Source organism: Taudactylus pleione, unplaced genomic scaffold, assembly GCF_031769625.1.
Source record: "Taudactylus pleione unplaced genomic scaffold, aTauple2 ptg000886l, whole genome shotgun sequence".
Taxonomy (NCBI): Eukaryota; Metazoa; Chordata; class Amphibia; order Anura; family Myobatrachidae; genus Taudactylus; species Taudactylus pleione.
This window is the reverse complement of record NW_028285287.1, coordinates 527,999-554,616: the sequence shown is the minus strand read 5'-3', so window position 1 is coordinate 554,616 and position 26,618 is coordinate 527,999. Positions and strand designations below refer to the sequence as shown.

Genomic DNA, 26,618 nt, shown 5'->3' with positions numbered 1-26,618 from the left:
GCGCTCAGCTCTGCCCCTTGTGTTGCAGGGCTGTGCCTGTGGTCTTGCCTGCTGATTTATATGTGGACCCAGCTTCCTCTGCATCTCACCTCCTGGCAGCAGCTATTATTATTAATATAGCTCTTTCTGTGCCCCATATATAACACGCAGCTACGAAGGTAGTGGTGTCGATATCTATTCTATATACTCCTGTACCCTGCCTCATACAGTAATATACAGTCAGCTCCTCCTATACATATTGTTACGATGGGGAAGAATTCGGCTGCGGCAGCTAAACTGGAAAAGTTCTCCAGAGTACCTCCGGCCCAATCCACTTCTGCTGCACAGGGAGACAAATCCCCTCCTACATCCCCTGTAGAATCAGCAACCTCAGTTGAGTCGTCTGACGCTGCGCTTCAACGCGTTCTTGAGGGGGTTACAGCTTGCGAGACTAGGCTGTCAGAGAAGATCGGAAAAGTACAATCTGACCTCTCGATTATACACCGTGACCTACAGTGTGTGCGTGAGAGAGTTGGAGGTGGAGACTCGCACTTCCACTTTGGAAGATAAAATAACACCTTTAAGTGTCCATGTTGACTCTATGGATTCACAACTTATTTCCATACAGAGGAAAATGTCCGACATGCAGGGACGCCTAAGGCGTAATAATGTCCGTTTCGTGGGGTTGCCAGAGAAGGAGGGAACCAACTCTGAAAAATTCCTGGAAAAATGGCTGATACATTCTGTTCTACCTCTTTCTCATCACACTTCACAACTGAGAGAGCTCATCGGGTGCCATTTGGGCCCCTGCCCCCTGGGGCACCACCACGTACTCTAATAGCGAAGTTCTTACATTTCCGTGATCGTGACTGTTCTTAGATTGGCCCGCACTAGTGGTCCATTACAATGGAACGGGACTCGTGTTTCTTTTTTCCCAGATTTCGCTATGGAAATACAAAAAGATAGGGCCCAATTTCTCCCGATTAAAAGGCGTCTACATGATCTTAATATTTCATACGCCATGTTATACCCATCCAAGCTTCGTGTCATTGCTGATGGTGAGACCAAATTCTTCACGACTCCAAGGGAAGCGGCATTGTGGCTGGACAGCCGCAGGCCAGCTAGGGAAGCGCTGGCTAATGATTGATTTCCTGCTATTTTTATCACATAATGCGTTTCTGTTATAGTATATATGGTTCATGTTTTAACGGTATTGTTATTATGTAGACAAATTATCGTATATCACTAGGGGTCTGATGCTTACATTATATATTTATAGACCTATTCATATTTATGCATAGTATTTGTGCGTAGTAGTATTGTGTTGTATATGGTCAGATCCATATATGTTTTCTCTGCTGGATAGATACCGGATAATATATATTGCAGTTTCTAAAAATATGTTTCTGTTCCCGGGGGAAGACTCCGTGTTCGGAGGCCTCCAGGTGTTTTGTTCTTTGGTTATTATATATTTTGCTCCATTTATCTTATGCAAGCAAGGTAATATATTTTATTGAATTGTTTAGTTTAGATTAATAGCGTGGGATAAGGGTATTCAGGTATAAGGTATGCCTAGGTTGGGTGTGGTATACAGGGTGGGGGGTGTTATAGGGGTTGGGTCCATGCTAGTTGTATGGGATAGTTTGCTTATTTTCTTTTTTTCTTTTCAAATGTAGTGGTTTCCTTCTATTTTGTGAGGTTTCACATACTTATTCTTCATATGATTCTTTGGATGTTTAAATATTTTTGTAACTGTCTGAATGTCAGCTTCACACAATATTAATGTTCTCACTTGGAACGTGAGGGGCTTGAACGATAAGGTTAAAAGATCGCTGGTGTTCAGACAGGTAAAAAAATAAGCTTCAGATATAATTTGTCTAACAGAGACTCATTTGACGGGTGGGAAATTGTTGTCGTTAAAGAAGCCAGGAATAGGATGGACTTATCACTCCTCACATACTTCAGCGTCACGAGGTGTATCTATTCTAGTGCGGAAATCTGTTGAGTTCCTTTTGGAAAAGGTGCAGTGTGATGCATGGGGTAGATATGTGTTTTTAAAATGTAAAATTAATTCTATATCCTTATTATTATTGTTAGTATATATCCCACCGCCATACTCTCATGATGTTCTCAAAAAGGTCGACGAATTCTTGGCCTTATTCCCGGGAACACCTGGGGGACTTTAATAACATATTAGACCCTCTGTTAGATAGACATAGAATGTCTGCTCCAGCTACACAGGGGAGGGGAACAGGTTTCTCGAATATGGTTGGAGGAATGGGCCTAGTTGATGCCTGGAGGGTGAGGTATCCCTCTGTGAGACAATATTCATGCTTCTCCTACACACATTCAACATTTTCCAGGATTGATCTAGCTTTAGCTACACCAGATTTGTTGCCTAGAATCCACAAGATAACATATGAGACCAGGGGGATTTCTGACCACTCCCCAATAACAATCAGTCTGGCCTTGGAGGGTCGGAGGGGCCAACAATTTTGGAAATTTAATCCGTTTTGGCTGTCACGCATGGGCTCTTGAGCCGAGCTGGAGGCGGAGTGGAAAGAATTTTTTTAATTAAACAGTGGTACAGCATCTGTTTCGGTTTTGTGGGACACCTTTAAGTCATTTCTCCGAGGCTCTCTTATTCGTAAAGTTGCTGGCTTGAAGTTTTCCTATAACAAGTTGAAATGGATTTAGAGGCTTCATGCAAATCCTTGGAGTTAGCCTATATTGCTGACAGTTCAGAATTAAATAAAAAAGCTTGGTGGGATGACCAAATATTGTGGAAGGATTGTTTGATGGACAAGGCCCAATATGTTACTTTTTAATTCACACTTGCAGTATGCATCAGGTGATAGACCCGGTTCCTATCTAGCTAACTTGGCCCGAACTGAACAAAAGTCACCCAATACAGTGATAAAACTAGTTGGGTCAGATAATGCTGAGGAATTTGTTAAATACTACTCTGACCTTTACAGGTCTAGGTTGGTCCATTCCCAAAAGGAGGTGCATGAATTTCTGTCTGCTGTATCACTCCCGACACTCTCCCCGAAGGCAAGGGACTCTCTTGACTCCCCATTGACATTAGAGGAAGTAGAGGTGGCCCTCAAGTCGTTCCCAAAAGGTAAAGCCCCTGGTTTAGATGGGGTCCCCTTGGAGCTATACAAAAAACATAACAAAACATTTATACCTCAGCTATTAGAACTGTTTAATCAAATTTATGTAAATATGTTGCCAAATTCTATGTCTGAGGCACTGATAGTTGTCCTGCCTAAGTCAGGTAAGGATCCTATCAGGACTGAATCATATAGACCCATTTCTCTCCTCACTAGATGTAAAAATCCTTGCAAAAATATTAGCCTCCAGGATTAACCGTGTCATAACCCAATTGATTCACCCTGATCAGACAGGCTTTATGCCCAGTAAGTCCACGGCAATAAATTTACGGCGGTTATTTACACACCTACAGATAAAAAGGGAGGACCCACAAACCTCTACTATCGTGTCACTGGATGCCGCCAAGGCGTTTGATTCGATTGAATGGATATTTCTCTGGGAGACAATGGAACGTTTTGGTATTGGCCCGGATTTTATTAAGTGGATAAAGCATTTATATACGGACCCTGTGGCGAGGGTGTCGGTGAACGGTTTTATTTCTACATCCTTTTTTCTGTATAGGGGAACAAGGCAGGGATGACATACTACTTTTTGTCACGCACTTTGATACCTCTATGCCTAAGGCCTTGGAGGTTATTGACTTATTTGGAAAATATTCTGGCTTATTAATTGGGATAAATCATGTATCCTTCCCTTCAGGGGGACTTGCCCTGACGTTCCTGTTATAAATCTTCCTTTAAAATGGGTGAATTTATTTAAGTAGTTAGGAATATGGATCTCGAATACCCCTCAACAATATTTGTCACTGAATTTACTGCCGCAAATTGCCTATCTTAAATCTCGTGTCCCAATTTGGAGTAAACTGCCACTAACTTTAATGGGAAGAGTGAACCTTGTTAAAATGGTTCTCCAACCTAAAATCCTGTACATTCTTTGTCATTCTCCGGTGTACATTCCTCAGAAATTTTTTAAACAGATTGATGGCCTTTTATCCTCTCTACTGTGGGCCAACAAGAGTCAGGATCAAATTAGATACTTTAACTAGGCCTCACGATTCTGGTGGCTTGGCATTACCCTTTTTTAAATTTTATTATTTTGCTGCACAATTGACACATGTATGGGAATGGATTAATAACAAGACTGGCGATTCCTTGCCTTCCCTTGTCCTGGCTCACTATAAGACAGGCCTATCTCCATTGCGACTATTGCTGAGTGATAATTATACATATAGTTAATATGCCCTTATTTAGGCAGGCCATCACTATCTAGAGACTGGTTTCACATCTTACAAGCGGAGGGCATAGATCCAGATACTCCCCTTGCTCATGCTAATTGTCTCAGGGAGCTTTCTGCTCTTCAGGTCGGTGAGGCCTGGGGCCAGTGGGGTATAGTCTCTATTGGGCAGATATTTCAGGCAGAAACGTTGAAGTCCTTTCACCAGTTGCGCCTAGAGTTTGACATCCCCAACCATTTCTTCTTTAGATACCTCCAGCTTAGACATGCCATCAATGCCCAGTTCTCTGAAGTTCCTTTATCTCTACAGGAGTCTCCCATTAAAACTTTATTGCAATCTGCTGGTTCTGCTTAATATCTGGGATTTACTCTAACTTGTTGAACAAGCATCATAAGTCTGAGTTATTTTTAAAACTGCAATGGGAAAATGATGTTGGGGTAATGGAGAAGGATGTTTGGAGAGCAGCTCTTGCTAGCCCTCGTTTTGCTACCACGTCCGTTAGATACCAGCAGATACAATACTTTATAATACATAGAGCATATATGACAGCAGTCCGATTAATGAGAATAGGGGGTAGGACGGATTCAAAATGTCCTAAATGTAACTCATCTGAGGGGAACTTTTGGCACTTAATATAGTCTTGTCCTCTGGTGAATTCCTTTTGGCAGGGGGTAATCAGTGTTATAATATCTACGGGTATACCTAAAGATATTCTTACCCCTACAACATGCATTCTGGCTATGATTGATACGGACACAATTGATAAACATACGATACACTACTAATCTCTGTACGCTTGCCAAAGTTTGTATAGCAAGGGAGTGGATGGCGACTTCAGGCCCAAACCTGGGAACATGGCTATCCTTGGTTGGGGCGGTAGCTGCACATGAAAAGTATGTTTATACTGCCAGAAACGCAGTGCAGAAATACTATGCTACCTAGGAAAGATGGCTCGACTCTCCACATAGTTGTTAAAGGATGACTGTGCCTAACCTGTTCACTGCTTAGTTCCAGGGACTTACGTTACCATAGTACATGAATGCTGCTGTGTGAAAAGGTATTGGCGTATATATATATATATATATATATATATCTCTATCTATCAAGTTATATATCTGTTGTTTGCAAGTCATGTGAAGGAATATAATTCATTTGCCATTTAGAATGATGTGAAGTGAGACCACACACATTTCCCTTTTTCTTTTTTTTTGATTTATGTATTTAGTAGTTTTTTTTTTATTGTATTGTTTGCAATGTTTTTTACAATGTAAATTTGTTATGTATTTAAAAAAAAATAATAATAATTTATTGGATTAAAAAAAAATGTTGGTAGTCTATTTACTGATGTTTTGTCCAATTCTTATATATTTAACTGTACATCTCAGTTTCTTCTAAACATAACACCTTCATCCAGTCACCTCTTCAGTTATGAAAATCACTGTACTGGTGACTAAGATAGAAGGTGCTGGCCATAGCAACCAGATATACATTGTGCTGGATAAGAAGCCAGATTTCAGAAAAGGCTCACTACAACCGATACCTTTAGAAGAGTATTTATAACTGTGCCCATTGTTTCTTAGTAGCCTTCTCTTTTTACATTTCTTATTCACACAATTGCTTTCAATGCAGAGATCACATGAAAGTCGTGTTGTATAAGAAACAGCTGCCTGATAAACATACAAAGCATTTCTGTTTTGTCAGCTGTATATTTAGCCAACGTTTCGGTAAGACATGTAGACTGGTCATCAAATGATAAAAATAAACCTTTTACTGTCATATTGCTTTGAGATTGAAGGTGGCAGCCTGCTGTATAGCGGTTACCTCAATTCCCGGGAGTGGCAGCAACACCCTACAAGTCACCGACTAGAGGCTGCATTGTGAACATTGAATGCCCTGGTGATTATTTCCAGTCCAGTACAGCAGTGGGTAGGCTATTTCTAACCCTTATAAGCATGCCTGATTTGCAAATTTAAACCATTACACAAGTGACAATTCACAACAGACAAAATAAAAGTTGGTTTATTAGATTTATTTCTGTATGGAACATGTGGCTGCAGGTTTAGATGATGCCAATCTGCAACAGAAACAAAAAGTTAGGGGAAAGGTTTATTAACAGAACACTGGCAGCAATGACAAATACATAACACATGGATCATAAGTAGCTTTCTATAATGACCATTCATGATACAGCTACAATTTGTAAATTCCTAAATTTGCAGACACTCCATCTTGTGAAGGAGTTAATAGTAAAGGTGCATACACACACACCATTTTTTGAACGATTATCGATAACAATATCGTTTAAAAAAATCGTTCACTTTATTAAAACGATGAATGATTATCATTCATGCGCGTTCATGTTTGTAGTTCAGTCAGACTGACCAACTGAACGATTTTCATTAAGGGAATATGCAAAAATCGTTTGTAGTTCAAAAAAATCGTTCATTAGACTTTAAAAAATCTGACAGATAATTGTTCATAAAATCGTTGGTAACAAAATTGTTGTGTCTGTATACAGCTTTACACAATCAGGTGTGCTAGTATAGCTATAAACCAAGCATATGAATGCAGACATGTGCACCATCGAGATTAAAACCATTACATGTAGGCAGGAGCAGAAATATCATGGCTTGTGCCTCTACAGGACTCATTTGTAGCATTACTGTGCATCAGTGGTTCCTTTGAACACATCAATGTATTCAGACAGAATAAGCTTTCATCATATGCACATTGTAACAACTACACTACATATTGATTGCTTTGAAGTAGACCAGTAACCATCAACATATGAAAATACAAATCTTAAAAGTTTTACGTTTACAGTACTGTAGTTTCTTCTGTGACAATATGGGGTGGCCACTCCCAAAGACAGTTTACGAACCCCATACACATTCATCTCACATGTACCCATTAATCTTAAGACATTGACCTTATTTTAATTATTCAGCTGAAGTGAGAGAAATAGAGGGAAAGCAAGTTCATACTCTGGCAAGGCCGCTGATGGCAGGATGCGAGGGATCCATGTGTAGTGTATTAGCAGACATAGGAGATTTGCTTAGCTTACATCCTTAATTACTTCACAATTTATCTTGAATGGTTAGTGCACATTTAGCCATAAAGATCAGCCTTATGACTCCGTCTTACAGATCAGTTCTCAGCTATGTGTATGATACTGCCACAAAATGAAAATCTGCAATATTGGTGGCTGCTAGGTGCCAGGGAAGTGGTCCAAACTCTAATTAAATTTAACAATTAAAATAGCTCAATTTGCATGTATATTGTTTGAAGTATTAAATATTTAGGGTGAACCAGCATGTAATTGTTTTGCCCTGTGTAACAGGCTAAAAGAAAACCCCAAATGAATGGTTATTATAGATATCAATTCAAAGTAATCTCCCATGCTGATAACAGAAAGTGAGGTACCTTGTAATGTACTTTAATTAGAAGATGCTAAATTATGGTGAAAGTTTCACTTCAAAGACAGAAGTCGTTGTGACAAACCTCAAAGTGGGCATCACTATGAAATGCCTCATAGTCAAGTACTGGTGCTTTCTAATACCTTATTAACAACAAGAAATAAAACAAAGTTTACCTTGTTAGCAACATCAAGAGCATCATAGTCAGGAGCCAGACGGACATATGCCTTCTTCTCACCATCAGGCCTGCAATGTATCAAGAGCCCACATTACTTGTCATAAAGTCCTATATACACGCACACACACCCCTCTCCTCTCATGCATCAGTGGTTCCTTTGAAAACATCAGATGTCAGACAGAATATGATTTCCATCATGTGCATGTCAGGCCTTGGAATGGGTAAGATCACTGAACACAAAGGCTGCTTACCTGATGAGGGTGTTTACTTTGGCCACATCTATGTCATACAGCTTTTTCACTGCCTGTTTTATCTGATGCTTGTTGGCTTTCACGTCAACAATGAAAACCAGCGTGTTATTGTCCTCAATCTTCTTCATGGCAGACTCAGTGGTCAGAGGGAACTTAATGATGGCATAATGATCAAGCCTGAAACCAAGAGTAAAACGCGGAGATTTAAAGTCCTTCCGATGTGTTTTCAGCATACACAATTTCTTGGCTCAGAAGTAGGGAGAACTCTGATTAGACAGCAGTGTTATCACCTTTAAAAATTATATTATTTATATATATATCTATATATATCTATATATATCTATATATATATATATATATATATACACACACACATACACGCACACACTGGATCTACCACGTTGCAGCTGCACAGCAGGTAGAGACAAATATCTAAGAGCAGCTAGGCTAGGAAGAATCTATACATCTAGCATTATAGCCGAAACAATCAAATGTGCAGTTTGCAAAGTAGCTCAGTGGTTTTCATGATCCATTAAGGTGCGATTAGCAAAAATTGATGTATAAAGTTGAACAGACAACTGGCAAAATACTTCTTACACTAAGAGTCGATACTTTTTCGCCTCCCAGACTATTCGCCTACATCGTGTCTTTTGTAGGCGGAAAAGTATCACGTCCGTCCTCGATTTACCCTGATTTCAATATGGAAGTAGCGAAAACGGGACACGGCGAAACTTGAACAGGAGGAAAGTCCTGTCAGATTTGGGGAAATCAGCCTGACAAAAGATGCTCTGACATGGGGGTTCACTATGGTACCCCCCGATTTGGCTTGAATGTATTTGGTGTTTTTAAATGGGATCAATAGCTGCTAAATAGTGTTTTTCTATACGTGGTGCAGAATAGTATTCAGGGGTATTTTTTCCAGAAAATAAGTTATCCCAGCAAATTTGGGGTACTTGAAAGTGGGGGGCCAGCATATTTAAAAGTTGCTAAAGTTAAGTTGAAAAAATCATGAAAAATCCACCTGCCGCAAGCACCTGCAATAAAAAAAAAACAAGTTTTTTTTTAATTATTTTTTGACACAGTTTACCTTTGGGGTACTGTCTGAAGGCTGCACGGGGGCTCCCGCAAAGTTGCACCGCAAAAACCCAATTCTGCACTTTTTTCAGCCTGCTATTCATAGGGGAAACTTTTTTGCCAATTACATTGCATTGACTTTCCGCCAAGGCGGAAAGTCTTCAAATTGAATATGGTGTAGAATCAAAACAGGTGAAAAGTTTTCGCCAAAAACACGCAAAAACAGCTTTTCACTTCAAATTTAATACGGCCCTATAATGGAATGAAACCCAGAAAATGTAAACTGCTTACTCTAAAATGGTGCATTGTAATTACCCCCTTTATTAAAGCACGCAAGAAGTTACATAATGGGCGGAATTCAATTGATTCCTGCCCCCATCGCGCCCGACGGAGCTATTCAATTCTTGCTCCAGTCGGGCACGATCAGCTGACAGCACTACATTCCAGCTCGCAGCCCCAGGGGGTGAGAGCTGAAATGTGCGAAAAGTGACATGTTTGGGCGCCCAAACATCACTTTTCGCGATCGCACCCAGCACTTTGGTCGGGTTTAGCTGCTTTACGCGGCTAAACCCGACCACTTTGGGCGCGATTAGCACGAAAATCTAGAACAACTGCATAGCGGCCCGCGAACTCCTGTCACTTTAGACGGGAGATGCGGGCCGCGAAAACAATTGAATTCTGCCCAATGAACGCACTCTGCTCTTGAGATATAAAAAATAAATCTGTAAACAAAAGGCATCCTATAGCATGCACTGTTGCTATTTAGGCAGTTATATTAGGATTATTAGGATTAAATTGACTCTTGAACTTCCGTACCATAATTAGTACTTTGATGGAGATTCATTTAAAGTACCAATCAAGAGAAAGGTGGGCATTTTAAATCTGACCAAAACAGGATAGATGGCTGAAACATGAGGTCCACTGGAGAAGATAGGATGACAATTATTAAAAATGAATAAAATACTATTTAAAATCAGGAGTGTGAGATATGGTAAGCCTTTCACGCACAAATAGTGACTATGATGAAAGTTACCAGTGTTGAAATTCAATGAAAGGCAATGCACACTACTAGGATATGTTTTTGAAAGCACAGATTAAAGCTGCCCATACAAGGTGCGTATGATATGCACCTTGCAACGCGATTTCAGACGGCCGACATATCGGGCGGTCCCCACACACTGTGTGAGCGGGTGGCCGACCATCCGATATGCCCCCTCCACATAGCGCTGCATGGGTTCTCACATCATATCCCCAGATCAACTGAACCTGCAGTAAGATCTGGCGGTGCGATGTACGACCCCACGGGTGTGCGCACTATCCGATCTCATGCCCATACACGGTGCGATATAGCAGCATTATTGTACCAATCCGTCAGATCGGCTGCTTTATCGCACAGTGAATGGGCACCTTAACTGTAAATGAAATGGTGATGTGAGGTCAGGGATACATCAGTGAAAATAAGTGCAATCACAGACATTCAGGCTTTGATCGCTTTAAAAACATCATTTGTACCCAAAGTCTCACACAGGATGCAAAGTCACACCCTGTATAAAATAGTGTTAGTATTGACAATGTAACAAAAACTTAATATATTAGAGGAAAAGTGAGTGAAATATTGGGGTAGATGTATTATAGTGGCACTTAACGTGCCGCTATACCGCTTCACCTCTTTACCGAGGCGAAGCAGGAAGCACTACCGATGAGATGTAAGAACATCTCATCGGCCGGAAAGGGGGAGCGTTAACTCCCCCCTCCGGCGCTAGCCTAGTGCTGATGCGCTGTGTCTTTGTCCCAGCTGGCTCCACTGAGCATGCGCGGGATCTCGCAAGTATCGCGAGATCCCCGCGCGCAGCCTGGTGCCGGCAGCCACCGCAGCAGGGACAGCACTACCCCTGCTGTGGGGATAGGCTAGCGCCAGGCTGTAGCTGTCGATAACGACATCTACAGCCGGCTGAACGGTCATGCGGTATGACCGTTCGTACATGGCCCTGCCGCTCGGCGCTGCTATCTTGTAGATAGCAGCGCCGACAATGACAGGGAAGCATAGCGCCCCTGTCATTTACTGCCCAGACCCCCGATCATACATCGGGGAGAAGCGGTATCAGCACACAACGTGCGCTGATGCCGCTTCAGGGCTTCATACATCTCCCCCATTGTCTGTAAGGTACCTAGTAAAACAGAATATTTGCCCCATCTTAAATATAGACTGTTTCAGGACAACATACTTGTTCCTTGTTGGGGCACTTTTCCTGGGGTACTTGGGTTGCCTCCTAAGTCTTAAAGTTTTAGGCCTCCGGAATGTAGGAGACGTCCGGATCTTCTTTTTCTTGTGACTGTGTACTCCTTTTAAGACAGCTTTCTTGGCCTTGAGTGCCTTAGACTTCGCTTCAGTCTTGGCAGGGACAGCTAATAAAGAGATTGTGTTTTAACTTTAACAAATTCATAAACTATTAGAACATTTCTATGTAAAATAAAAAATCACATTTTTTCTGCCCAGAACAAATACTAAAGTAAATTAACTGAAAATGCATTTGTCAAACTGGCTAAAAAATAAATATGAAGTTGTCTTATTGCCTATGGAAGCCCTGGTCCCAACACACCTCAGCCAACTGGCATGCCTTTAGGAACCATGTGTGGGAAAGGGAATTAAATTAGTGTAAGCTCTTCTGGGTAAGGGGCAGAATGGACATTCTCTTATAGTGATGTGCTATATGCTGGCGGTACAGAAAGAAAATACACATAGTACTACTCCTAGCTCCATAACACACAGAGACAGCCACACGTCACCTAGCCCAGCCTGCTGTACACTCACCATGATGGTGGAGCCGGTAGGAATGACCTGAATCCCTCCTGGCCGCACAGGGGCCCGGTACATCAGTACAGAAGGTGGAATCACAGAGATCATACTTTGATCGCATAAAACATCACGTGTACCGGGCCCCCGGCTCCTACTCTCATACACATGCGGCGGTGGCTCCAAGGCCTCGCACGGTTCCACACGTGTCGGAGACCCGCAACAGGCCAACACCCCCATCCCCATCCCACCCTGACCCCACTGATGTAAACCCTCCTCCCCTCTACCGGGCACAGCGGCCCCATAACCACAGCAGAACACCCAGAACATCCCCGCAGCTCTCACCTTCCTTCTTTGCTTTCGGAGCCATCTTGGGAAAAAGGAAGAGCGAGGGGTTTCCCGACCAATATCAGCAAGGGTTTACCGAAAAAACCTCGCGAGATAAACTAAGTAACCGCAATGCATTAAGGGACGTGTAGTTCCGCCTTAGTTGTTGTACTGCGCATGCGTGACAGGATTCTGTCATTAGGCTGCTATCTCCGCTAAATTTCCAATAACTAACTATTCAATGATCTATACACTGCAGAACTTTATTGTTCCATATAAAGAAAGTATAATAATAATAAGAGATGCCTGGGGGTGGGCCGAGGTTCCCAAACTCCGCCATTACAGTCCAGATTGACTGAAGTACTAATTAAGTCACCTGTGCTCAAGCATGCATATCCTTAAAATGTGGACTGTAATGGCGGAGTTTGGGAACCCCTGGGGTAAATATTTCTGCAGGGAAATGACCCACGGCACAGTACAGTTGCTAGCGTTTTGTGTATTGAAAGCAATCATCACTGTTATTTTCTGGACTTTATACTTGAAATATGTAATTATTGAACCCTTATGAGGGTGCGAAGGGAAAATCCTCTAGTCGGGGGTTTACACCACGGCGAATTGAATAGATTCGGGAACTCATTACCGATGCTATTCAACATCGCATTTAAGTCCATTGATACCAAGTTTAATAAAGATGTAGTAGACTGGGGGGCCTATTTACAAAAGCAACAAAATGTTTTTCTCCAGCATTTTAGCATAGAGAAAGTAAATATTTTCGTCCCTGAATACTGAGGGACGCATGTTCGCGGCTTGACACCGACGGTGTTGAGACCACCGGCGGTGCTGGTAGTGTGGGTTCTGTTTGTCCCTATACTAAATAGAAATGTGTGGAGGAAACAGTTTTCTTTAACTTTGCAATGTGGTTCTCATGTTCCTGCATCCCACATCCGCTGTGCAGGGCTGCAATTTACAGAGATGAGAGAGCTTTACACCACCAACTCACAGACGACTGTAGGTCCCTATAGTAACCTGCTCGATATCGATCATCCAGCACACCACCAACTCACAGACGACTGTAGGTCCCTATAGTAACCTGCTCGATATCGAGCAAGCTGACCTGCATGAACGGCTGATGGACGATATCACTATCGTCCATACGTGGCCACACATCGCTGGTCGATGGTGAGTTGGTAGCGACCAAAAAATTAACGATTTAAATGATAACGATATCATTATCGTTCAAATCACAACGTGTGTAATAACCATTAGCGTCTACCACCTCTGATGGGAGGCTATACCACGTATATCTACTGCTCTCTTCCTGCTTTCTCCCACAGTGTATCACTCCCTGGCTCCCTGTTCTGCAAATGTGCAGGCAGGCTTATGCTCACTGGGCTACAATGTTGCCATCATATGTTGCCATCTTTTGCATTTGCGAAAGACGACAACAAGAGCACTCCGCAGGCCAGTTTTTCATTGCCAGGGCAGGTGGTTTTTGCATAGTCTGACATGGGTATTTCAATATATTCAGATAAGGATAAGACTGCAGGCAATTTGAATATGGTGCAATAATTATACCATCAGTTGTGATAATGGATACTGCTTACTGTCTAAAGAGCATTTTTTTTTTGTGACCTGCAGTGGCATGTAGTTTCCCCCAAGACCTCTTGGTGGCAGTACTTTTCCAGTAATGGCTCGTGTTTATACAGTAGTCCACAGAAGTGTTTCCTACCAAAGGTCTGGCAGCACACCCCAATATTATTATTATTATTATTATTATTATTATCCTTTATTTATATGGCGCCACAAGGGTTCCGCAGCGCCTTACAAAGTACAGAAACAAATGAGCACACAAGACAACAATTATTAACAGTACAGACAATGCAGGACAAGTACATGATTTATAAACAATGTTGCATAACACCTAAATAAGCAGCAGGGTGTCAGTAATCAGTTTTAGGTGCCATTGTAAATGAAAGTAAAAGTAAGGCAAGAAGAAGCACGTGAGGAAAGAGGGCCCTGCTCGTGAGAGCTTACATTCTGAGGGGAGGGTTAGACAAACAGGGGTGACACAGATGGGCTAGATAGTGAGGAAGGAGCATAGAGTAGTGGGTTAGGATGAGCGCTGGAGAGCATTGAGGAAGAAATGGGTCTTGAGGGCCCATTTGAAGATTAAGAGCCAGGAAGCCACGTGATGGAGGAATTTTGCAGGAGCAGTGGTGTCAGAGGGGTATAGCCAGGGTTTGGTGATGGCAAGGAGAATCAAGGCATTGCAGATGAACGGAGACCAGTTTATTATAGACAAAACTGGCTTTCCAGAGGGAACAGGAGAGAGGGACAAAGTTAAGAGGCGAGAAGAGAATGAGATTATTAGGGTTGATGTAGTGTGGAGGTGATATTGATCTAGAGGAGGATAAGGAGTGTGGGGTTATGTGGCTGGCTTCTGAATGAGGAAGGGTGACAGCAGGTGGTGGGTAAGATGGAGGTTTAGTGTGGTGTGGGGGGGAGGATAGGTAACTTGGAGAAAAGAGAGGGTGCAGAGTTTAGTGGTGGTGCAGCAGGACCATGGTGGAAGAGAAGTTAATAATACTGGAGTTGTGGGAGATGCAGTGGAGAGACTTATATGTGATGAAGAGAGACAGGGGAGGGGAAGGAGGGGGAGAACGTAGAGGGGACTATGGATGGAGAAATGAGGTGAAAACTGGTGGTAGAGGACAAAATAATGTAGCAGCTGAGTGAGGGAGGAGTAGAAGAAAAGAGACATCATGTAGATGAGGCAGTTGGGGGGGAGTCAGTAGTAGTAATGAGTGTGAGATGACGGAGCAGTACAGGTCAAAGGTCAAAAGCAGATAAAAGGAAGAACAGTGCTGGAAGATGTAAAGGCACAACTACAATAGTATATTATAACCAAAAAAGGAGTCTAGAGGTGTTCAAGTTGCAAGACCTGGGAATTAGTATAATAAAGTATGAATATATTTAAAAAAAAAATAAAAGGTATAGGTGTGAAACAATGGTAGATACTACAGTGGTATAAAGATAAATTGACAGTGGTATTGGAATGATTTAAACATTGTAGAGAAGAAACACAAACATACAAGTATTAAATGTTCAGTAAGCTGGTAGTTGCTTGCAATGCTGAAGCAGGGTGTTGGCAAAAATAGTGTCCAGGTTATAATGGAAGCTGGTGGCTGAGTAGCAGGGTTTCCAGAAGCTCAGAAGATCCTTTGTTTTTTCCCCAAGTTTTAGAGAGTTCTTTTAAAATGTCGTCCTCCTGTCTTCCTCCTGCTTAACTCCTGACTAGGGCCCTGATTCAGAGCCGCTCGCTCTGACCAGAGCACTCGATCTGAATCAGGGCCCTCCTCCATTAAAATGGAGCGTCCTCCTGGACGCTCGTATAGCTGTGGGTGACCACCCACAGCATATACGAGCGTCCAAAAAGATGGTTGCGATGGTCTTGACCATCGCGACCATCGGACTTGCGACGGAAACCCTGTGGTAGGGTTTCCCAGGCCCACAAGCCCTGGAGTGATTTTGGCTCTATCAGAGCCAAAATCACTCCCACTGACATCACTAGTGATGTCAGTGGGGCCGGCTTCAGACGGTAGGCGTTCCCATGGGAACGCCTCCGTCTGGCCGCCACGCCCCCGGCACGCCCACCAAAGGGGGCGTGCTGTCAGTCACCATCGACAGCACGCCCCCTTTTGTGCGAGACCCGGAGCAACAGCTTGGCTGTCGCAGTCCGGGTCTCGCGCATGCGCACGACGGAGCTCCCTCCGTCGTGCGCATGCGCAGTGGGGACCATCGACCCACTTGCGAGCGTACTGCCGCTTGCGAGTGGGTCTGAATGACCCCCTAACTCTTTAAGTTATGCTATACATGTAGTCCCACTTAGAAAAAAACCCACTAACTATAACACTTATCTTACCTATAACCATTTTCTTCATAGACTAGAGATAAGCACAATTTTCAAAACTGTTCAGCTGAAAATTTACCTCTTTCTACAATTTGGCTACAACATTTTGCATGTTTCACAGTCACTTGCGGAAATGCTCCCAGACTCCCAGTCATTTCCAAGCATACCAGACATCAGAATTAATTGATTGTCATCTATTTATAGTCTATAGATTGTGAATGTAATCATATAGGTGCCGACACAGAGTTAAATGTAAGTCAGTCACGAGGACTCATATTACGTGTTTGTTCTACGCATGGTCCGGATCCGGGTATACATAACTACGGCTTGTGCAGAACTATACGCAACTCAGTTACTCTCCACTTGCGATTGAAGGGGTATAACTGATCAGTAAGAGGGTTGTTTGTATGTAGCCTTAGGCCCTCATTCAGAGCCGTACGCTCTGAGCAGAGCGCATGCTCTGAATGAGGGCCGTCCTCCATAATTATGGAGCGTCCTCCTGGACGCTCGTATAGCATGCGCACGACGGAGCTCCCGCCGTCGTGCGCATGCGCAGTGCACACCATCGACCCACTTGCGAGCGGACAGCCGCTTGCGAGTGGGTCTGAATCAGGCCCTTAGTTCAGAGAGGACGTGGCAAAGGAACTGCAGGTTACGCAGAGTTGTGCATATATGCCGACCCCATAGTATGAAATAGCATTCCAGGGAAGGGGGAAGCAGAACTTGAAGACTGTATCAGTCACATAGTTGTGGTTTACAATTGGCAACAAACAGCAATAGAACAATACTGTGTAGTAACGGACAGACATTGAGGTAAGAGGGTCCTGCTCGAAGCTTACAATCAGGGGCATTTCTAGAGAGGAGGGGGCCCATGCGCAGTCTCCGACACGGACCCCCCTCTGCCCGGCAGCGCACTGAGCTGTGCGCGGCCAGGGCCAGAGTTATAGACTCTGGGCACTAGAGTGTGCTCAGAGTCTATAGTGTATGCACAGGTCACCGAGACAATGGCCACGGCGGCCATTTTCCCTGTACTGCGCATGCTCAAACGACGGGAAAATGGCCGCTGCAGCCATTTTCCAGTCGTTTTACAGAGCCGGACCCCCGCGCCGACGTGGGACTCCAGAGATTTAAGTAATATTATGGGTGCAGGGTGTGCGGTCCACTGGACCCAGGGGCCCGTGTTCCCCACACACCCTGCACCCATTATAGATACGCCCCTGCTTACAATCTATAGAGGCGAACCTAGAGCAACCTATGCACCTTACGGGCCTGATTCTGAATCTCACGCAATGTCGATGTAGGACGCAGTTAAGCAATTTTTATTCTTCTGCCATAGGGTACACGGTGGGTATAGGTTGGTAAGCAGCAGTCTGGGCACCAAATAGTTAAAACGTTTACCCATCAGCCACCATGTTGTGGGGGCTGTTGTTAAGTGGCCCCTGTAACTTTTATTTTAGTTGAATTTAATACATTTATAACAAGAGCAGGCAGTACAGGGTGTCCTATAGGACACTGTCACTGCCACTCCAATGACCCCAGCGACAGTGGCGGCAGAACCAACGACTGGGTCTGTGACCTCCACAGCAGGACTCCAGGTGCAGATATGCACATCACCGCCCGGAGCCCGCAGCCGCATGCTAATGGGGGAAAGTAAGAGCGGCTCCCTGCTTGCAGGGAGCCGCATGTTCGCGGCTTAACACTGCCGATGTGGAGACCACCGGCGTTGCTGGTAGTGTGGGGTCTGGTTGTCTCTATTCTACACCCTAGACCACCAAGGCACCGGGTAATAGGATGCCACTGGCAGCGGTGAGGACCATGTCCCTGTGGTCCATACCACTCACAGCAGCCAGCCTGTCCCAGTGTGTTTACTCTCCCTCTCTCTCCCCTAGTATTGAGAAACGCTGGGCAGCCATTTACACAATGCATGCCTCAGCACATCTCCGGAGAGTAGTTGGGCTCCTGTCTCCATGTATACCTCACTATAGTTAGTCTGTTATACATTTAACTCCTTCCTGCTCTATTAAGGTGGGTTTGTTGAACACTATTATTGCCCATTGGTCTGTGCCTTGAATGTAATGTGTGCGAGGATGTGTATATATGTGCATATATGATGTGGATATGTTTATATCTAACTGAATACCCCATTAGTGAAACGAGATGGCACTGTACTATAGGTAACAATGATGGGACCGTTAATGTCTCAGTCATTGAGAAATTTCTTAGTATCAGTATGACCTGAGTTTTCTCTTTATAGCCCCACTTATTTCTCTATTTGTGGCGCTTCTCATTCACAGCACAACCCTATAATATACAAATCACTGTTTTTATAACTTTTGTGTGGGGGATACACTTGGACTGCTTTTAAATGGCCTCCAAGTTTGCGTCACCCGGGGAGGTGGGTGCTCCTGTGTGGCGTAGCTCTTGAACCTTTTTCTAGAGGCCTCTGTGTACTAATGTACTTTCTCCACAGGCCTCTGAGTTTGGATGTTCGTTGGTCTCAGGGTTTGAACCACAATGGCATAGGACAGTGGTTCCCAAACGTTTTTGAACGACGGCGCCCTAGAGTATCAGCATTGTTTTCATGGCACCCCTAAGCCAAAAGTTTGTTAATGAGAAATAAAGAAAAAAATATAGTTTGGTAAAGTGAAGTAAATTGTGCTTACCTGTCATCCTTAGGGTCATACCTGTCATCCTTAGGGTCAGTTATGTTGTGGTGGACAAGTTTACGCTTCTGTTTATCCACATATTTACATTACATTGACCATAATCAATTAATTTTGGTGATGGATCACCAACCTGAGGCACCCCTGCAAGTGTACCGAGGCACCCCAGGGTGCCATGGCACACAGTTTGAGAACCACTGGCATAGGATACAACCTCTGTGCCAGATGTTTCATAGCAGCGATGTGTTGAGGTTCCTTCGACCAGGGCAGTCATGGAAGCTGGCAGAGGTGTCCACTCCAATTACAAGTAATGTGCATGTTAACTAACGAATTTGCAGCCAACCCAGTTAGAACCTTCTGTGGTCTGGTGGTCTAGTGCACAGGTCTCCATTCTACAGGGGTTCACACCTGCCATACAGCCAGGTAAGTGCAACACTCCTTCACTTACTCAGTACGGGAGTGGCACATGTTAACCAGTGAGGACATACCTCAGCACAGGCCTTCCAAGCCAGACAGTTCTAGGCCTTGTTTAGGTTTTGTTTTTTGTTCTTCATTTTAATGCAAGGATAATATTTAATTAGCGTCCCATTCCAGTCAATTTCTGACCAGTGATCTGTTTGACAGAGAAAGTTTTGTTTCAAAAAGTGATCCAACTGTAAATTGTTCCCACACTTTGACTTGAGCCAGATCCTCTTTAAAAGCGTTTCTCAAGTAAACGGATAAAAGAACTATGCTGCGGAATCGGTATGACATACCGCCGGACCTAAGCCCGATGGCTGAAATACTGACGCCGGAAGTCCGGCAGATGAAGATCCCGATGGCGCCTGGTAAGTATCCTAACCCTCACCCCCCCACCCTCTCTTAGGGGGGGGGAGGGTTAGGATACTTACCAGGCGCCCCAGGGGTGCCTAAACCTAACCCCCCTCTCCGCACCCTAGACCTAACCCTCCCAGGGGGTGCCTAACCCTAACCTCCCTCTCCGCACCCTAGACCTAACCCTCCCAGGGGATGCCTAACCCTAACCTCCCTCTGGGGGTGCCTGACCCTAACCCCCCCTTCCCCATGCCTAATCCTAACCCTCCTGGGGGGTCCCGACGCCCGGCTTACCTACGTTTGGTATGCCGGGTGTCAGTATTTCGGCATGGGGCTGATGATAGGCGTCAGTATTTAGTATTTATCATTAGTTCCATGCCGGGATTTCACAGCCGGGAAGCCGGCGGTCGTCATTTCGATCGCTGGTTTCCTGACTACATACCCTATGCTGCAGGTGGGCACTACATAGTGAAATATTAGTACACATACCCAGAGCCATAACTAGACTTTTTGGTGCCTTGTGCCAGAAAGAGCATTGGCGCCTCCCTCATTTTTCAAAGGGACATAATGCACCCAAAAAAAAGGGGAATGGACTCACGGGGAAGAGCCAGGGAAGAGATAGGAGAGGCCAGGAGATTCTGGGGATGGAATTAGAGGAAGCTACAAGTGAGAATGATAATAAACAGAAATTTGACAGGCCCAAACAGCGCCCCCTGACCTGTGGTGCCCTGTGCCATGGCACCGGCCGCACTACCCTAGCTACGGCCCTGCACATACCTCCCACCCTGCAAAAGTCTGGTGATCATTACACATCTGACAGCTTTCGTGCACAGTGTGCAGCTGGTATGTAGGAGCCTGCATGGCTAGCTGTAGGTGACATTATTATTTGGCTTCGCTTCCATTTATGTGGGAAACATCTATCACAACAAATGCATTTTTTGCCCTATACCTCCTTGTAAAACACAATGGATAAATTCCTATTGTACAAATATAGAGTGTAATAAATATTCCCAACTGCATCATTTACTGTATACCAGTAATGGCCGCTCCAGGACCGAATACAGCCCTCTAAGCCTTCACTTGCACCCCCAGCTCCTACCTGCTTTGTTGTAATATCTGTTTGTTATGGCTTGTAAAACTTGTTTCAAAGGCCTGTTGATATGTTATTACAGTTAGGTGTCTCTTTTCTTGATTAAATATATTAAATTGCTATTGTGATAAGAGTAATGTTTGGCCCTTTTGAAGGTTATACAACCACCCAATGACATGGATAGTCTGGCCCTGCCCTCCATCGCTGCCCACCTCCCACTTCTCACAGGGCATCACCCGGAGAGAAACATCTAAAAGTTGGTAAGTGTGTTGCCTATCACTGATTTATACCGTGTGATGGGGTATTTCCAATTTTAGAATTTATTAAGGCAAAAAATAGAATTTTGTTTGGGACCTCGATTTGGTAAGGGAGCAAATTCCATGCTGAGGCTAATGTTCAGTCTGTGTGAGGGTTATAAATAAGACTAAGAGGCCTATGTAGCAAATAATATTTGTGGTATAGCCCCTGAAAACACCCATTGTCAGGGGGTACCCGCAAATATTAAGTATTACCCTAATATATGACAGTAGCAGATATCTTCATATATGCCATGGTCCCTCCATCTCCGACAGCAACCGCAGGATCTTGGGTGCGAATGGACCTCTCCACCATAAAGGCTCGATTGGATTCATGTCGGACGAAACAACACCGCTGATCATTAAGCACACCTGGTCGGCGACTGCGCTGTCCGCGGTGGCTGGTAATGCCTTCCATCAGGTATTCCCGAAACAAACGTGACATTGTAGATCGGAAAAGGAATGTCCCATCCGTCGGGCATCAATCTCCATGCACCGTTCAAACACCGATAATTCATGACGCCTTTCCATGAGCAGTCCAGCAGGTGTTCAAACTGACTCACGAGAAGTCAGACTACAGCTGATGCAGTTCTGGGCATTTCCAAGATGTCACCCACCATTACCTTTACACACTGCTATCCCATGACTTTTGGCACTTCAGTGTATGTTCAATTGGGGCAAGGATTAATGTTAATGTCTAATGTGAATTAATAAACTGTAAACTTCTATATAATTAATTTTTAATAAGTAACGTATATTCTTTTGTGTGCTATTTGATTTGTTAGGTTCACTTTTCTATTGATATGACTTTGATGAAGATCTAGACATTACATGAAAAAGACAGGAAAAAAATGCACAAGCTAGTTTTTTGCTTTGTAATAAAAAAAAAATCTATTTTATCTCCCTGTCTCCCTGGCACATTATTGCATCACCGGTTAATTATGGGTCTTCTTATAAATGCAACTTTATCTGTCACATAGGGCAATGTAAAACAAGTATAAACAGGCATTCATGAAACACTCTGGGGAATTACCAGGGCACTCCTCCTATGAATTTCAGTATTCCAAAAATGATAAACGGACCAAATTTAAAGACAAAGGCCCTCATTCAGAGCCGTACGCTCTGAGCAGAGCGCACGCTCTGAATGAGGGACGGCCTCCATGAAAATGGAGCGTCCTCCTGGACGCTCGTATAGCTGTGGGTCACCACCCACAGGCTATACGAGCGTGCATTTTGATGGCCGCGATGGTCGTGACCATCGCGACCATCGAAACTGCGAGCCGGAGCCTGCGGTTGAGGTTTTCAACCGCAAGCTCCGGAGTGATTTTGGCTCTATCAGAGCCAAAATCACTCCCACTGACATCACTAGTGATGTCAGTGGGCCGGCTTCTGACGGGAGGCGTTCCCGTGGGAACGCCCACGTCAGGGTGGCACGCCCCCGGCACGCCTACCAAAGGGGGCGTGCTGTCAAACAACATCGACAGCACGCCCCCTTTGATCAGACACAACGAGCGAAGGACTTTCCTTCGCTCGTCACGTCTGGCGCATGCGCACGACGGAGCTCTCTCCGTCGTGCGCATGCTCAGTCCAGAACATCGACCCACTTGCGAGCGGACAGCCGCTCGCGAGTGGGTCTGAATCAGGCCCAAAATTCTTTACAAACAATACTTTAACAGGAGGGCATTCACTGAAATCGAAAAAGTTTTAGCGATCAATAGGTCCATTATGTATTTGTTGGTGGGGGCAGGAGGTATGGTGGTATGTTGAGTAAAGCTGGTCACACATCTAAAGATTATCTGTCCAACCAGCCAACTAGTTGATTGGTTGGAATGAAAATCTGGTACGGTATAAAAACAAATGACAATCAGCAATTTGATCCCAAACGCCGCAAATGGACAGAAACTGTTGTTTGAACAAATTGTTTAGATCAAACATTTAACAAACTTGTCTGACGGCCATTTTCATCTGTTTTATGGCATTTAGGAGCAAATTGCTGATCATCAGTTACTCCCATACGTTACCAGATTTTCATTCCAACCAATCAACTAGTTGGCTGGTTAGACAGATAATCTTTAGATGTGTGGCCAGCTTTACAATAGTGAGAATATTTACAGATCATATAATTTCAAATTGGAGCTGAGTTTGAAAATAAGCTAAACTTTTGGTGTGGGCTTGGTGTTTGGATATATTACTCTCAACTAGTCTCCTTATTTATCTTAATCTTTAGTAGTTGTAATCCTTGTTTGTGACCCTGACCTGTACTTTGACTGATTTTTTGGAATTGCAGCTATCTGACCTTGTTCATGACCTTAGCTTGCTGGCTATGTTATTGATTTTCCTCTGTACTGCTACTTTTGTCCTCAGTTTCATAACTTTGTTTCCTTGTTCCCTTTAAATATTAAGTAGCCACAAATAGGAAAAGGGAATTACTACCAAACAAGCCTGGCAACAGAAATCGTGGGGCTCGGCACACTCATGGTTTTTGAGGCCATCCCATCCTTCGCTGGAAGAATTGAAATAATCTTATGGAAGTTTCAATTGCAACTTCGACAGAAGGAGGCCTAGACTAGGGCCATTTACATTTACTGATTGACATGGAATCTCGGCCTGGTTCATGTGTGTTGTCAGGCTTGCTACCAAATGCAAAAACTTATAAAGAGCAACCAAATATTTGTTTTCACTTGCACTAGATTGATCACAGCTAAGTGTTAATTGTTTGTTATGAGTTACTTTACTTTTGCACTTTGTTAGAAGATAATTCTCAATGAGTGTTTATAAATGTTAATTAAGTTCACAAACACTATAGGATTATCTCCCAGTTGTTTCTGCAGGTCTTGGATGCAGTTGTTACACGTGCAGTATTGATGGGTCAGCCTTCACCGTTCACATCTCAAAACCTCCTCGAATAGGAACAAATGTCCTGATATACTTATTAGAACAGTTTGGAATTATAAATTATGTTATTTTTAGGGTGCAAATAATGATTTATTTACTAAAAAGCACTATGGGGCATATTTATTAATTATTGAGAATTGGTCCAGATAATTGCTTCTTATTAAGGATACTTCGTGTCAGGCCCGGCAACAGGGGGGGACTGCGGGGACACCCGTACCAGGCCCTGAGGGGTCCCCAGGGCTGGACGGGCACAAAACAAGGCAGCAGGCTTGTTTTGCCGGGCTGCGCCGACGGGACCCATAGCCACCACCCAGCATCAGCTCCTATTCCCATGTAGCCTGGCCCGAGCAGTGCTGGGCTCTTACAGGTGGCTCAGCTGGAGCCGGGCCGGGCCTGACCTTCAAGTGTGCAAGGCGGCGGCGTGACGTCATAGGTCAAGTCGCTGCACGTCTTCCTTGCTGGGCCATCAAGCAGGCTGCGCTGCGTTCTGCTGTTGAGGGAAGGGTAGGGAGGTGATAGAGGAATAGGGGCTGGGTGCTGGGGACGGAAGGTGGTGAAGGGGCATAGGATGCTGATAGGGGCTGGGGCAGAGGAAGGTGTTAAAGGCTGGGGACAGGAGGATGACAGGGGCTAAGTACACAATAAGGTGATATGGACTGGGTACAGAAGAAGGTGATAAGGGCTGGCTGCAGACATCATCCCTCCTACCCCTGAGGCATCCACAGCACTGTCATCAATAAGACCTTGCAAGAGATGGCAGACAAGAACTACAGCCTGCATTATCAGTGACAGAGAGATGGTGTGGTAAGTCATAGTGTATTGTTACTTTATTTAAATGCTGGCATATCTTTCAGTTAACAATATCATGCTTCACATATCACACATGCAGCGGAGGGATGTGCGGGATCGGGGGTGGTGGTGAGAAGGTGGGGCCCCCAGACACATCAGTGTACCGGGCCCCGAGATTTCTGTTGCTGGCCCTGCTTGGGGTATAGCATTATTTTGGCATTTATGGATAGGAGCGTGTCCCAACATTGTGAAAGAAGTAGTGATCACTAATGCATTCACTTTACTTCTGGTTTTGAGACCTGGCGGCATTACTACATATGTGCAATCACCAAACTGTGTATGCGCATGCAGAGATTACCGTGGAGCGATCCTTTGGAGCCCTCTCATAAAATTGTGCTGAATGTAGTTTATAGGCTACAATGACTAATGCAGTTGAAGATCGCGTTAGCAACCAGGGCCAAGCTAAGGAATGTGCTTGGCAAATGTGACTTTTAGCCCTAATAGAAACCTGTGGGGGCTATTTTAGCAATTGAAAATGGGGGAATCGAAGCATCCTGAGGATGCTTAATATTTATGGGTTCCCCCAAAAATGGCTGTCAGAATCGGGTCCTAAGGTAGACCCCATTTGCTAGAAGTAATCTAATCAGAGTAGCCTAGAGCTAGTAGTAGCTGAAGTACATGGGACATCAGGTTCCTGCATACATAGCAACTTGAATACTATTGATATACCCTAATCAATAACATTCCCTCCTATTTTTTAAGTATATGCTCCCATTTTCAAAACATTTACTCTCCATAAGCAAGTGTACATTATACAGAGGTGTATATATTCCCTGCGCAACTTGTCTGGCTGCACAGGGGCCCATGAGGCTAAATATTAAATTTTCTATTCCGCTTAAAAACTTGATTGTGTTGGCGGCCCAATATCCTGATTTTTCTCTATTTTCAATTACAGAAGTGAGAGGTAACTGCATGTGTGTGTGTGTGATGCATGCTCTGTATCCTGGAGCAATGTCTATGCCACGTATGATCATGTTGAAGGACATCCCAGGTGTGCACCGCTGTACTTTTGTCTATAGTGTCCGAATGGGGTAAGCTCAGAGGCAATCACCCAAGAGAGTCGCACACCATGCAATGTTGTCAACGATTTCCCTAAACTCCTGGGCAAACGATCTACTGCATATACACTGTGCAATATAACAAACGACCAAACAATATATCTTGAATCGTTTGGTGGTTAGATCGTTAACTATATAATGTAACCATATTGCCTGGTCATTTGGTAGAGAGTACACACTGCATGATCTGCGGCGAATCATTAACGAGATTGACAGATCTTCCTGCATATACATAAGATCTGAAGGTGTGAAGAACGACACAGCAGGATTGTGTATAGTGCGTACATACTTGACGATTTGTCGTTTCGATTTGTCGGAATTGGCCAAATCATTCATAATATCGTCTAGTGTTTGGGAGCCTTAACCGTAGTAAAGATAGACTAGACTCTGGGGTATATTAAGCAAAGTTGTTTTTACTTTCATAATCAAATCCAAAGTACAAATCCCTCTTCAATTCTCACATTTACTAAAATTCGATTTTAGAAGCATTTTCTAAATTGAATTCGATTTGGTTCATTTTTGAACAGTAATTTGCTGTTCAATTTTGCATGTTCATGTACAAATCGAACAGCAAATCCCACTTCAAAATGAACTGTTTCATGCTTTCATTTTCAACATGAGCAGTTCCTTTTCACATAGATACATGCATACATCAATGAGATGCATGCATGTAT

The 26,618-nt window shown here is 43.9% G+C and overlaps 1 protein-coding gene, 1 long non-coding RNA gene and 4 other non-coding genes across 6 annotated transcripts; 1 reads left to right on the top strand and 5 right to left on the bottom strand.

Annotated features, from left to right (window-relative positions):
- Positions 1–6,333: 6,333 nt before the first annotated feature.
- RPL23A (ribosomal protein L23a) lies at positions 6,334–12,488 on the bottom strand. Its single transcript, XM_088459003.1, has 5 exons — positions 12,389–12,488; positions 11,475–11,655; positions 8,176–8,352; positions 7,923–7,992; positions 6,334–6,404 (listed from the first exon to the last, which is right to left on the bottom strand). Exons 1-5 carry the CDS (start codon positions 12,411–12,413, stop codon positions 6,390–6,392), a joined length of 468 nt encoding a protein of 155 aa, XP_088315129.1. The 5' UTR covers positions 12,414–12,488; the 3' UTR covers positions 6,334–6,389.
- LOC148474166 (small nucleolar RNA SNORD42) lies at positions 6,995–7,059 on the bottom strand. The gene has a single exon (XR_015872915.1). It is a non-coding gene; the product is annotated as a small nucleolar RNA SNORD42 (small nucleolar RNA).
- On the bottom strand, positions 8,065–8,128 carry LOC148474165 (small nucleolar RNA SNORD42). The gene has a single exon (XR_015872916.1). It is a non-coding gene; the product is annotated as a small nucleolar RNA SNORD42 (small nucleolar RNA).
- Positions 10,692–10,762, bottom strand: LOC148474164 (small nucleolar RNA Z17). The gene has a single exon (XR_015872917.1). It is a non-coding gene; the product is annotated as a small nucleolar RNA Z17 (small nucleolar RNA).
- On the bottom strand, positions 12,118–12,184 carry LOC148474163 (small nucleolar RNA Z17). The gene has a single exon (XR_015872913.1). It is a non-coding gene; the product is annotated as a small nucleolar RNA Z17 (small nucleolar RNA).
- A 252-nt stretch (positions 12,489–12,740) lies between the features above and the next one.
- Positions 12,741–21,981, top strand: LOC148474161 (uncharacterized). Its single transcript, XR_015872912.1, has 3 exons — positions 12,741–12,810; positions 21,002–21,106; positions 21,419–21,981. It is a non-coding gene; the product is annotated as an uncharacterized LOC148474161 (long non-coding RNA).
- Positions 21,982–26,618: the final 4,637 nt, after the last annotated feature.

Bases quoted from the DNA above. Each gene is read 5' to 3' on its own strand.
- RPL23A (XM_088459003.1), bottom strand. From the start codon at position 12,413: ATGGCTCCGAAAGCAAAGAAGGAAG. The intron at 11,656-12,388 runs GTGAGAGCTGCG...TCTCTTTATTAG, and splicing joins TCCGAAAGCAAAGAAGGAAG to CTGTCCCTGCCAAGACTGAA. The intron at 8,353-11,474 runs GTATGTTGTCCT...TCTTGGTTTCAG, and splicing joins AGTGCCCCAACAAGGAACAA to GCTTGATCATTATGCCATCA.